The 15201-nt window shown below is 33.4% G+C and overlaps 1 protein-coding gene across 3 annotated transcripts in view; it reads left to right on the forward strand.

Moving 5' to 3' along the window:
* LOC145663892 (synaptosomal-associated protein 25-like) overlaps positions 1-15201 on the forward strand; it is a 154220-nt gene that overhangs the window by 104857 nt on the left and 34162 nt on the right. For all 3 annotated transcript variants that reach the window (XM_081730056.1, XM_081730055.1, XM_081730054.1), the window contains exons 2-3: positions 9163-9265; positions 10536-10577. In XM_081730056.1, coding sequence (XP_081586182.1) covers positions 9170-9265; positions 10536-10577 — 138 coding nt within the window. In that variant the 5' untranslated portion in view covers positions 9163-9169. The remainder of the gene's footprint in view (positions 1-9162; positions 9266-10535; positions 10578-15201) is intronic.

Genomic DNA, 15201 nt, shown 5'->3' on the forward strand with positions numbered 1-15201 from the left:
ATATTATTTTCTTTAATATTTCAATGTGACAAAGAGAACGTTAAAATTATTTTCTTTAATAATTCAATGTGACAAAGAAAACCTTAATATTATTTTCTTTAATATTTCAATGTGACAAAGAGAACGTTAAAATTATTTTCTTTAATAATTCAATGCGACAAAGAAAACCTTAATATTATTTTCTTTAATATTTCAATGTGACAAAGAGAACATTAATAGAGGAACTGTACCAAAAGTGGGCCCCCATTTTGTTTTTTCCATATATCTAAGAAAATATCGATCAGAAAAAAATGCTATTCAGTCTGAAAATAACATGATATGTAATTGCTTTGCTTGTTTCTTCCCATAACAATCGAGGAAAAAATAGGTTGAGAAAAAATGGATTTTCATATAGACTGCATTTTTAACATTCGAAAAAACTGTTCCAAAACCGGGCCCCTTTAAATTTAGATAAATTACACAAAGCAAAAACCTGTATTACTTTAAATGAGTTACGTATTTAAGCTAAAAACAACATCCTAAACTCTGGGGATTGAAATAAAATGAAATATGAATGTTTAAAAGACTTTATTAGAAGAAATTGAAACAAATTCCGAAAAGTAAAAAAACACACTAAAATTGAACTTAAAACTTAAATATTCCACATTCTAGTGGCCGAAATGCAATCTGAAAGTCTTTTTCTTAACTCCAGCACAACCTTTCAAATAGATTAAACTTGTAAACTGAAAATGTCTAAACTTAAATTTATTCCACATTTTACTGACGGAAATAGCAAATCGAAAAAGTATTTTTTTTCTTTTTTAAGCTCCAGAACAATCTTTCAAATAGACTAAACTTGTAGACTGAAACTTTCAAAACTGAAATATTCAATATTCTACTAATAGAAATAAGAAATCTAAACATCTCTCTCCAACCTATTTATTTGGCATTTAAAAGAAAAAATCCTCAAACTTCAGAACCAAAACTACCAAATTAAACGTGATAAATGAAATGTTTCACAAAGTTAAGATTTCTACTGGCAAAAGTCACAAATATAAATGACTTTGTCAATCTCCTCACATTCTACATGGGCTCACTATAAGCACATGACACAATGGACCCGGAGTTCAACTCTCGTATCACTCGAAAAATTTTCAGTGCAGAAAATGCAAGTGGCATTGTCATCCGTGGACGGTGTTTTCCCCTGTGAAACGTTTAAAGTTGAGAATATTGTTGATGAGCTATATCAGAGATTGAGCCAGAATCAGAATCGTCATCCTTGGCTCTTCCTTTCACCTTCAGCGGTGTCTTTTACTTTCCTGGATCATAGGATCTTAATAATGACTTGACACTACCATGCCCTCGACCACGATATTGAGGTATTAGTTTCAGCTTTGTTTTGGGCATTTTGGTCCTCTTGAAAATTGTAAATAAATTGCACGAATCATGAGAATTTGGTATGAAACATATCTTACTTTTGCACAACATAGTAGGGGCTCGCTTTAGGATTGACAAGGAAGCCCACTTTACGACCACACATGTTTCTACTTTCGCTGCAAATAATGTGTCACTCCTACATCTAAATTACTAGCTAATTACATAGAATATACCTCTTACCATTAAGATTAAATAAATAAATAGTTGGCTTATTTATCTCTTTACTAACTATGGAAAACAATGCTTGCTCGTCGGAGCTTCAAAACTTTGCACTGCATGAAAACTCGTCAGATGTTGATTGCAGAACAAAGGATTAACTGATCAACACGGGAACTAGCGCTGCATGAAACAATAACGGTAAACTACAATTCAGCTTATTTCTAGCATTCTACGCCAGTAACCGGAGCAGCAATTGAGGGGGCCCGCTTTATGGACCCGGGCCCGGGTTTGGTACAGTTCCTCTATTATTTTCCTTAATATTTCAATGTGACAAAGAGAGCCTTAGTATTATTTTCTTTAATATTTCAATGTAACAAAGAGAATGTTAATATGATTTTCTTTGATATTTCAATGTGACAAAGAGAGCCTTTATATTATTTTCTTTAATATCAATGTGACAAAGAAAATATTATTTTTTTTTTTAATTTTTCAATATGACAAGGAGAATAAAGTGTACAGCGTTGAATGGTATGATTATTGAGTTGAGTGCTCATTCGCGGAGATTGAGCCAACTACGAGAACCTTTGGATATGTTTCCGTTCCTGCATCCTATTCGATAAAACATTAGCTTCGTAGGTCAAGTGCTTGACATAATTCCAGTTTATATGCGTGCACAGCACCTTAGTAAATAGCACATGGCTAAGGAAAAAAGACAAAAGGCAAATAAAAAGACATGTATGTTGTGCCGAGAATATTGATTAACTAAAGACGGGAAATGTTACAGAATACATTAAACATTGTTTGTCTTGAAGATAACAAATAGCTTCCTCGACACAAGCAAATATAATTGACAAGGTGCGTGTGTAAACAATTTTGCATATCGACTGCTCCATCGCGCATATAAACAAAACTGAGTTTTGTTGCACATTGTGGTTCGTTAATTGCTTTTTAGTTGTCAGTCCCTTCTGCACGAAGGCTATATTAGATGTGGACCTGCAGCTTAAAGGGAGTTGCGAATTACACAAACTCTGATTATACAGGGTGTTTCAAAACAACGCCGACAATGTTTGGGAGGTGATTCCTGATACCAAGATAAGGCAAGAAGTATAGACCAACCTGGGTACACAAATGCTCCCTCGTGAAGTTATAGGCTGCCGAAAACTCCAGTAGGGAGTTTGGCTACAGGCATATAATTTGAAGAACTCTAAAACTACCTCTATTAAAAATGTTACGGAAGTATCACATAATTCTGAAACATGTGTTTTTGGATAGGGAACATATTAGTTATAAGTCAAGACTTGACCTGATTACGGTAGGTTCCGTAGTTTTATATCTATGGACCTTTACAGTTCATTTTTTCATGTTTTCGGCCGCCTAAAAGGAAGCATTTGCGTACTCAGGTTGGTCTATATTTTTGTCTTCTCTTGGTGTCATGAATCACTTCCCAAACGTTGTTGGTTTTGTTTTGAAACACCCTGTAATTATTTAGTTATTTGGTGATGAGTTCTTACATGCCGGTCTTAGTCGACTTTTAACACAATATTATCCACTTTTGTTGTGATAGGTTGCCCACTACGAGAAGCAGCTTAGACATTGAAATTTTAAAACAAAAGCGACTAAAGCACGTGTTGACTGTTGTTTCTGATAACGTATCTTGCCCATAAACAACAGAAACTTCTTCACGGGCCTGCGAAGCATTTATGTCTGTATCGAAATAAAATTGTAAAATGTAGTGCACTTTTGCGGAAAGTTCATTCGTCTTCACGGCACAATATCTACTGACTGATTCTAAGGATTCCATCACTTTCTTTTTCACATGTACAAGCTTCAATTTCTAGCCGTCATGTGAGGTTAGACCTGACCCGTTGTGACTTATATACTCTGAGATTTGGGACACTAACGTCATCTCGTGCGCAAAAAGTTCAATACTTTTTAGTCGAGCTGATATTTCTGTGCCCATCATAGCACTTTCTCTCTTGGGATACGATATGATTTCGGAAGTAGATTTATAACTTCCGCTTTCAACTGAGGGATAAGGACAGTAAGAATTAATGTAATTCTGAAGTCAGATAATTATTCTTCGGTACCTTTTATCGTTTATGTTCTGATACCTATCGACAGATGAAGATTTTGTAAGAATGATTATTTACATTCTTTGTTAATAAAAAGGCTATATAAATAGGACAAGACCTACAGTTTAAAGTAGGATCTGAGCCACTGTGGTGATTGAATCCAGAATCAGGGGGCCGCGGTGGCTCAGTGGTAGAGCGTTCACCTCCGGTGTTTGGGGTCCCGGGTTCAAACCCGGCTCCTGCCAAGTGAACTTTGTGGTGGACAAACACGTGGGTTTTCTCTGGTTCTCCCGTTTCCTCCCACTTTCTTCATTCCACCACTTCATTCATCTCTCATTATCACCGTCTCCTTTAGCCTAACCGGCATAACCGTGGGACGTAAAACTCAAACATTTCATTTCATGAATCCAGAATCTAGAGACCAAAGTCACATACCCTAGCCATTAGACCAGCGAGGAGGGTTCGTTCTAAAAGACTTTCCATAATTATGCTTAACTAGAAGACTTCCCACACTTATGTGTAACTAGAAGACTTCCCATACTTATGCATAACTAGAAAACTTACCATACTTATGCGTAACTAGAAAATTTCTTATACTTATGCCTAACTAGAATACTTCCCATACTTATGCGCAACTGGAAGATTTCCCATAATTATGCGTAACTAGAAGACTTCTTATACTTATGCGTAGCTAGAAGACTTCCCATACTTATGCGCAACTGGAATACTTTCCATACTTATGCGTAACTAGCAGACTTCTCACTTATGCTCAACTGGAAGACTTCCCATACTCATGCGTAACTGGAAGACTTCCCATACTTATGCGTAACTAGAAGACTTTCCATAATTATGCGTAACTGGAAGACTTCTCATCGTTATACGTGACTAGATGACTTCCCGTACTTATACGTAACTAGAAGACTTTCCCATACTTATGCATAACTAGAAGACTTCCGATACTTTTGCGTAACTAGAACACTTCCCATACTTACACTAATTAAAAGACTTTCCATACTTATGCATAACTATAAGACTTCTCATACTTATACGTAACTAGAAGACTTCCCATAATTATGCGCAACTGGAAGACTTCCCATAATTATGCGCAACTGGAAGACTTCCCATACTTATACATAACTAGAAGACTTCCTATACTTATGTGTAACTAGAAGACTTCTCATCCTTATACGTAACTAGATGCCTTCCCGTACTTATACGTAACTAGAAGATTTTCCCATACTTATGAGTAACTAGAAGACTTCCCATACTTATGTGTAACGTAGGTTACAAGTCAAACTTTCTACGTCTCGAATATTTCGGAAGAACATGTAAATTGTCAATACGTCAACATAATTGTGTACTCCATAAGAGTACAATGGGCAATCGGTTATTAAACATAATCCATTCAAAGGCGATGTTCGCTACCCAATTATGAAATTACCATAGATATTTTGTAGAAATTTGATTAATTACGAGGGTCGTGCAGAAAATAAAGAACGTTTTGGCATTGTTAAATAAAAACAAAAGATATCAGCACAATACTTTATTTAGAAAGCCACAGGACCTTACTCTACTTTTCTATGCATCGCCAAAATTGTCAAGACGCTTGTTACAACGTGGGGCCAGTTTTTTGATGCCGATGTTACACTCATCTGCCGTCAAAGATTTGAGAAAGGCTATCACTGCTTGCTTGAGTTCCTCATCGTTTGCGAACTGTTTTCCACCCAAAAATTCCTTAAGTTCAGAGAATAAGTAAAAATCACTGGGTGCCAAGTCAGGGCTGTAAGCAGCCATCTTCCACTCTGACCTTCATCATGCATGCTGGTCCTTCCTTGATTAAACATAGTACACCATTTCCTCACTGATGACTCGTTCATTGCACTCTCACCATAAACATTCTTTATCTGCCTATACATTTCAATAAGCTTAATTTTTTGCGCGTTCAGAAAACGAATGACACTCCGTACTTCACATTTGGCGGGATTTTCGATTGGCTGCGCCATTTTGAATCGATGCAAAAACAAGCAGCGTGGCCGCATAGCATTGAGACTCGGCTCATACTGAGGTGAAGGACGAAGCTAACTGTGCGCATGCAATTGCATTGGCGCCGAGCGCGATGCTCAATCTTTCTTACTTTTTAAACAGCCCTCGTAGTTTTGGAGATCTCAAAAAATACGTAAATAAACATTAAATACATAAGCACTGTACTTATTTTTGGCCAAATATGAGTTTAAAAAAAAGAAAAAGTTCAGAAAAGCACTTACAAAAATTCAGAAAACATAAATTAACTGTTGCGAAAAAATAAGTTTAAGTACAGCTTGTACACAAGAGCGCCGATCCTGATGGGGCCGGGGGGACGGGCCCCCCTAAAGCTCATGTGGGTACCCCTGTCTTTTTATGAATATGTATTTTTCTTGTTATATGTATTGTTATATGTATTTTTTTTTATTTATGAATGCCCCCCACCAAAGTTACAGAGAAATCAGCGCTCTTGCTTGTACAGCTATGGGAATCTTGTTTAAGAAATCTTTTATTCTGTAGACAGCAGTAAAATATGGTTCTACACATCTTACACACAGTTTGGCTTATTCTTGAGTTTGCGCTGTGAGGTGTTTTCGTTATTTCAACATCTATTCGTTGTCCGAACATAAGAATATTTCACGAATATGTTCGTTGTAAAATTTGTTTGCAGTTCGAACTGTTCAATAACCGATCACCCACTGTACTTACAAATTTCAACATAAGCATAAAAGTGTCATTACATTTACCTGAAGAATCCATTACGGAAACATAGGATTTGTTAATGTATAAGGTATATAATATTCTTTCTTAAATTCTGAAAATTGAATCTGAGCTTGTGTTTAGCATTGAACTATTCTATTTCAACCTATAATGGAGTCACCAGATTATAAAAAAGAACAGCGACACTTGGCAAACTGGCATAATTTGACACTGCACTTTATTGACCCAGGAACGTCCGCAGGATTCTTTTTTTTCCAAAGGGGACAAAGATTGATTCCAAGAGGAGCAAAAAACGATTCCAAGGGGGTCAAAAGACCGGCACAAGAGCACAGTGGCAATTACATACACTCCTTGATGCATGCATGTACATAATACATAAAATACATAATATAAACAAGAATTATTTACGCACACATTCTTATTAAATACAGTAAACAAACTATAGTATTTAATATAAACATTTTGGGCCTTATGCAGAGTTGTTTCGACGTGTGATTAGCGGCATACTAAGGCTTTGATTAACACATGGTTATCACTAATGTATTCAGAATTTCTGATTAGCACCTAGTAGTTGACTAAGTTAATCACATGTGACTAAAATTTAGAGCAGAAGGTATCTCGGTGAGGGGATAAGAGATGACGCTGTAAACACTAAGTATTGGGGAGCTTTGCTCTAATTGTTTATTCAATTTTAACTATTTACAATTCATTACTTTGGACAATTTTATTATTTGTTACAATTTTAATATGTTATATGCATTTTCAATATGTTCATGCGCCGCTTATCGTTCTGTATTATTACATTAATAGTGTGATAAACAATTTTATTTAAAACAGGCAAATTCGGCCATCTTGGCTCGTGCCATTTTAGTACATTTACTTATTTGAAACAATTTATAATTAAAACAAATATAGTGACATAGTCCACAAGGCCCTAAGGTTGGGACTTCCTTTATAAATCTCCCGTAAGGAAGGTGACTGAAAGAAAGAAAGAAAAAGGTATCTCGATTTAGCCACAATAAACTTACATTATGAGAATACAAAGTCAATTAATTACCTGTCTTTCTAACCTTTCCCCTCATCGGGTGAATTAACTTTGAAGCAACTATTTAGCCGAGTCCTCTATAACAGCAGAACTGTTTCTTAAAGCGAACAGTGCGACATGACTAGAAAATTTCCAGTTTCTTGAGGGATACATACAACTGATTGATAAATTATCTTTCCTTATAATTACAAGATAATTCTTTTATTGTCGCTAATATTAATTGACTTACTTATTTCCTCATAAATGCATCCCTCAGAAATAAATACGTTATTTATAATTCGATTTCGTAACTAGTTATAGGTTGTTGTGATGTCAAACTATAAAGAAAACATTTCGAATTTAGTATTTCATATACAGGGTGCTTCAAAACAACACCGACAACGTTTGGGAGGTGATTCCTGACACCAAGATAAGACGAAAAGTATAGACCAACCTGGGTGCACAAATGCTTCCTTTCGGAGTTATAGGTTGTCGAAAATATGAAAAAAAAATGAACTTTAAAGGTCCATAGCTCTAAAACTATGGGACTTACCGTAGTCGGGTCAAGACTTCACTGAGGAACTAGTATGTGCCCTATCCAAATATCCAAGTTTCAGAATCCTGTGGTACTTCCGCAACCATTTTTATAGAGGTAGTTTTAGAGTACTTCAAATTATATGTCCGTAGCCAAACTCCCTTTAAAAATTGCTCCGTGAGTACTTTAAGATTTTGAAACATGTATTTTTGGATAGCGCATGTATTAATTCCTACGTGAAGTCTTGACCCGACTACGGCAGATTCCATTGTTTTGGAGCTATGGACTTTTAAAGTTCATTTTTTTTTCATGTTTTCGGCAGCCTATAACTCTGAAAGGAAGCATTTGTGCACCCAGGTTGGTCTATACTTTTTGTCTTATCTTAATGTCAGGAATCACCTCCCAAATGTTTTCGCTGTTGTTTTGAAACACCCTGTATATTTTCATTTTTGGAAACTACGCATGCGCACATCTAGATTTCCGTAGTTGAAATGTTTATTTTTCTCATGAGATGTATTGGAGCTATATTAGTTAATCATGCCCAAATCAGCTTATTAGCTGAACTCCAGACTCTGAATATAAAAAATAACTATCCTTAGTACAGTGCTAATAGGACACTAACTTAGTACGTGACTAGCGCTTGACTAATGAATTCTCTCTGAATACTGCCCTTTAAGTACTATAGTAGATAAGAGCAAATTATTATGGTTTTATATGTATTTCCAAGAACTGAACATTCTTTGAAAGTGCCGGAGGTAACTACTCCTTGCCCCCACTGTGGGGTCCATCGAACCCCAAAAAATTATCAAAAATCGAAGCATGGGGCTTACTATGAAGCCATCTGTTCGAAAAATAAAGAACCATTTTACAAAATTTCGAAATATTTCCAGACAGATTCAATTATGGGTTTTAGAAACATGTTTTTAAAAATAAACTACAGAACTACGAGTCAAAACAGGATCTTCTTTACAAAATAATAAAAGAGGGGCATTCTCGTCTCGTTTGCAATTTTCTCTGGACGTACTGGACAATTTTCTGAAAGAAGGGACAATCTCGTTGAAAACTGGACTCAATTAACTCTAATCTATGATGAATGCGTCTCTCCGTGTATTTTTAAAACGTTATATTTTACTTGCGAAAAAAAAGTGTTTTAAGGTAAGCATAGTTTTGTGATGGAAGAAACTAATGTAGTTCTTTCTTTTGACATTCTTTAGCTCCAACATGCCGGCTGCAGAACCAGCACCAGCAGAGAATGGCGCAGTGCCCCGTACAGAGCTCCAAGAGTTACAGTTCAAGGCGGGACAGGTCACAGATGAAGTAAGTAAATCATAACGTTCTTCTTTTTTTTCCTTTACGGCTATCCCATAACATATTCTTGGAATTCTCCTCTGAGCGTCATTACGTATTTAGTAGAAATAGGCTAAAGTTACAGTAGTATAAGTCACATTGGGCCTTATGCACAGTTGTTTTTAGCGTTGTATTAAGAGCTTGACCAAGGCGTGATGCTAACATCTGTATTTAGTAACACGCAAGTTTACAACGATTTATATCGAAAAAGGCCAACACTGACTTTTTCGTGGGGTCGTCCAAACACTTTAAGAGAAATGAAGTGAGTTCTATTTTCTCTCACATTGATTCCTCCTGTTGTATTTGGACAACCCTACGGAAAAATCGTGGGTTTACTTAAAATTAATTAATGTAGAAAGAAGTTCAACAAATCAGATACAGTTGCTAATATGATTTGATTTGGTGTATATTTATGTAGTTTGTAAAATTATAATAATTTATTCCGTTTGTTAAGTGTATTATAAGTATACAAAGCTGTTTCAGCGATCTCTGTCACCTTCGTCAATAGCTCAGGAAGTTGTTTCAGTGATTTCTGTCACCTTCGTCACTAGCTCAAAGAGTTATTTCAGCGATTTCTGTCACCTTGTCACTAGCACAGGTGGACTCAAATGGAAGTCTTTTAACTTCTTATAATGTTATTGTGCACTTTTTCTTGTACCCAGTTTGAAAAATGATTAAGTTCACACTCTTGTTAATGTACGTAAATCCTTTGTATATAAACAGCTCTTGTTCTGAGCTATCTACTGCTGCAAACGCTTTGTAGTATTACAACTTTTTATGTAGCGACATATGTATCTTTGTAGCATATTTTTTTTAATATTGTATTAAGCATTGAAAAGTACTGTAAACTTACCTTTATAAACTTACATAAGGTTGTTTTTTCAGCTTAATATATTGTTATTTAAAAACCGCGCCGGTTTTGGATCGTCTGGCAAATTTTCGTTTGTCGGTTACTGCTCAAAACTTGAATTCAACTTAATGCTTCTTTTTTTAAAGGAAAAATCTAGTTACGAACCGATCAATAACTTGTTGATCTGCACTAACTTCAACCACTGCAGAGAATTTGTAAATCAACTCCTCTCCACTTAATTAGCGATTTAAAAAGTTCCATTCATATATTTTGTATTAGCTAAAAGTTCGTATTAAATTTCCCCGTTCATATAGTTTGTATTAAGTTTTATTCATAATTCTATGTTATATTTAACCTTCACTAACAGTTGATTATTCTTTCCTTTTACAGTCCCTGGAAAGTACACGGCGTATGCTGGCTCTTTGCGATGAGGTGAGATTACTTATTTGTTGTAAGCAGCTTTATATGTTAGAGTATATGTGTTTTTATTACTAAAATAATTAAACATCTACTGTTTCTTTCTCTTTACTTCAGTTTCTTACAAATTATTTTGTGATCCTTATGTATACATTGTTGTTCCTTCTAATACTAATTATTATAAATATTACTTAGACCGTTATAAGTCATACAATATAAACACAATAGAATTTTGAAAATGACTCTTAATACCCACCGATACGAATTATTATCTACATCTGTTTAAATAGTTTATTAGAAATCAATAGAAATTATTAATATAATTCAACCATCGATGTCAAAAATCTTCGACGTCCAACAAACGTATGTAATTAACATTAAAACCGAGATTCAATGTCAATTATAGGCGTTTGTTGCGTGCAGTAGACAAGATCTCGAAATGCAAACCTAAAATTTATTCAAACCTCGTCCATTATCTCTCAGATTTAACCAGTTTAGGAAAAACTGGTTATAAAATCTATCGTGCTAGAAGTGTTGTTGTTATGTTAAATTTGGTAGTATCTTAATGAAAACTATGGCCTTACTTTTGATTGGTATGCATGATTTCACTCTTAGTTGCATTTTCACGGAAAAAAATATTCTATGAAATACTTAGGTAAAATCATTAAAAAAATATCTACCGTCCGCACTGGTTTGTGTGTAAGCAAATTTAAATGACAACTAAATCCGTGAATTTTATTTTGCACTCATAGCCAGGCCATTGTTTTCTTCTTAGAGAGGAATCTGAAGACAATCTTACAAGTGGCATCATCAGTCTCAATAAAACACTCCTGAAGCATGATTTATAATATACCTTTCGGAACAAAACCAATTGATTTTAAAATTATCTAAAATGGCGTATGTATCTAGTTAATTACATATTGCACTTACAAAGTTAATAAAAATTATGAATGCTCTTTAACTAAACCGTGAAGCAGTTACAAAAGTAAAACTTATTTTAATTAAGTTCAAATTATAAGTGCTCCATTTGAACAATTACAATCTTAAAAGAGTTGTGCATATGAATAAATCAAAAGAACTTTTCGAAAATGTAATTTTAACAATAATTGTGTAATGGAAACAAGTAAGACAACTCAATTGGACAAATTACATTAAAAATACTTTTCAATTGCTTTTTTGTCTTTTCTTAATAGGTCTTTTATTACTTCATTCCTACTCAGTGAATGAAAAAGAACCTAAGACAATCTAAAATTCTTTTCTGTTTAAAAACAGAATTTTAAACTTATTTTATTATTACTATAAGATAATAGTTATATTAAAGTTATTATTTTCGACAATTAGGAAAATAGTATACTCAAAGAAAAATATGTTAAGCATTATGCCATATTACCTAGCAAATTATGATTTTGAGTATTCCGAAATTGATTAAATTGTTTTAAATCATTTCCTTTCATAGCTAAACATAATACAAAAGGAAAGTTTACAGGCATGCTTAATGAAAGAAAGTACAAAAAATTACTTAGACATACAAAGATCAAATAACAAAATATTCACTTAATTATACCTTTGTTCTTTGCCAAACTGATTATTATGTTGAAACTTATGTTCCTTTAAATGAATATTAAGTACAGAGACATCAAAATAATTAGTTCATGCATACGTTTTATCTATATTTGAAAGTGCAGAATTGCAATATAGCCTTGTGATCTTATTTAAAGTTTTGCGCAACAGTTATCCGAGATAGCTCGGGTGCAACAGTTATACAAGTACAGCAATTTGTGCAATAATTATAAGTTCAAACCTAATTTTCAAGGCGAAACTCGCTCAGTTAAAACAACATTCCAACAGTCTTTGCTTTTTTACATATACATACACACACACACATATATATATATATAAAATTATATCGTTGTATATATATATACAACGATATAATTTTAGTTTTTATTCAAATGATTTCTGTTTCCTGCTCAACACTGTTAAAATTAGATTACCATAAATATTTAACGTATGTATAGGTATGCTCAAAATTCCCTAAAATTCATCTTACTGGTGAAAATAACTAATAGAGGATATTAACACTTTAATGATGGAACATCCCAACTGCCTGATGACACCGCTGTACCACAATAGTACATACACCTCTCAACTGTCACTTGAAATGTCAAAAAGTGTGAATGATCTACAAGAAACATAAAATGGAATAGCATGGCAGTCAGAATGTTAATATATATATATATATATATATATATATATATATATATATATATATATATATATTAGCTATTTATTTAATTTCATTACGAGAGTAATCTGTTCATTTCCCGCTGTAATCTTCGAAAATTTATGTAAAGAAGATAGTAAAAAAAATAAGAAAGATTTCCATGTATTTGCTTCCATGCATCTATACAATGAATATGTAACTGAAAATTATAAGAAAAGTTAATTAGAACATCATACCCCCATGCAATAGTCTTTCATCTGAGTATTTTGATTTGTCCTCTTAACCACGTAGTTTTACATTTCGAGTTTATTACTGCGTACTTTCAGAAACTCAATAAACACTATGTATCTAATGTCTTACTTTTTATTAGGCTGCTTACATGGTCTTTTTCTCTACATTATTACACGTAATAAATGAATCTATCTGATTAATATAAATTCACTACCGGTATTGTAATACATTATTAGAAAGAAAACATAGCACAAAAGTCAATTAAGATAAAGAAAAAACACACATATTCTGATAAGAGTTAGTTTGTATAAAATGTCTGATGTACAGTAGGAAGTCGAAAATCCGAACTATTTCGGACCACAGGTAGTTCGGATTTTCAAATTGTTCTGATTTTTGAAAATGACCATGAAAATGGTTTAAATATACTGTGCGGTATGCTCTTTTATCGATACAATGGTTATACAGTACATACATTAATTACAATACTATATGTAAAGCTACATACATTTAATGTTTCTGAAGAGCCTGCTCGTACACTAAATTACACTGTTCTAATTCACACTTAAAACTTAACTTGTATAGGCCTAAGGGAAAATAAAAATAAAAATATGTATGACAAACAATTACATATGAATGAGCTTTAATAAAAACCTAACTTCACACAATGCCGATGGAAAACCCTATTATTTGTTTATCATTAGCGTTAAAACAAAATGTAAAAAGCTTCTAGGGACCACGTTCGGATTTTTAACGTTCGGATTATCGAAGTTCTACAGTATTTCTAATTTTTGTTGTGCCTGTGATGAACATTTTTGAGAGAAGAATGTTTCAGCTGGTTAAATAGCATTTTATTTGTACAACTATTATATAGTGAAAGACAATTAATAATGATCACATTTTAAATATGAAGGTTGGTTCACATCGCAAACACATAAAGCAACACTTTCCGAAAACGGCTGGCTGGCTATATGATAATTTTCTTGAAAAGAAAGTTTAGGAAAATTAAACAAATGATAGGAACGTGAATCAAGGTAATTATGCACCACAAATCAATCTCGTTATTTATTTTTCGTACAACAGTGAAACATAAATATTTCTCACACTTTTCATACATTGCTGTGTTGCCTAATGCTTGATGTATATTATGGAAATATGACATACATTTTTATTTAACATTTAGTTTACTAAAATTGTTCTGAACATCTGGTTATCATCTAGTTATTGAATTTGCGACTTTTTAATCATATATTAACACAATCAAAACATCGAGTAAAAAAGGTACATGCACCTGATAATAAAAGCAAAAATGTATTAATATTTAAATTGACCAGTATGTATGAACGGGTAACAATTGAGACGTTACCGGCTTCGAATCTACCATTCGAAATGAGATTTTCTTAAGATATTTCCTCAAGACTTACCAGGGAAGTTGTTGGCACGTAAAGTGCCTTTAATATTAGGCCCTAGTTGTGCTTCTTACCATACTTTATTCTCAAGGTTTTGATTATGCCCTTCTGACTTTGTCTGATAATACAGTATACTCTTGATAAATAAATTAGATACATTCTTGTGCTTTGGTAATAAAAAAAAATAACACCCATTTTAAACTAAATGTAAAACAAAAATGATTTATTTACGAAACCACGATGCTTGGAAGCTATTTACACTTGTAGGTGGGTGGCAAGTCATACTTTAACAATACGAACATTTAAAAGAAATATTATATAAAATATGGTTCAGAGAACGCAAATTGACAAACTGTACGTGTAGTTGTAGCAATCAATTCTATGAAATGACAGGAAATGTGTTTTATTTCTTAAAATTATATAAACTAACCTCGCTATGCAAGTAATGTTCTGTTTTCTTAATGTTAGTTAAAGATACATGCTAAACAATCGTGAACTGAAATGCGAAATTAAATTCTGCAGTTATGACAGTCTTTACACTAAAATAATTAATAACGTTTAACTTATATTTAATTTGCTGACTTTATTCCTGAAAAGAGAAATGCAAAGAACAATTAACATTTAAGTATGAAACTATGCAATATTTAATATCTTCAGGAGAGAAGACATGATTTTTTTTTTCGTCTGTAACATGTGATTAATTTCACTAGCTTCTGAAATAAATAATATAGGCATATCTTGGAAGAAAAAAAATGTAGTAAAGTTATACATTAGTCCT

This window comes from Thermobia domestica, chromosome 11, assembly GCF_964235325.1.
Source record: "Thermobia domestica chromosome 11, izTheDome1.hap1.1, whole genome shotgun sequence".
Lineage (NCBI taxonomy): Eukaryota > Metazoa > Arthropoda > Insecta > Zygentoma > Lepismatidae > Thermobia > Thermobia domestica.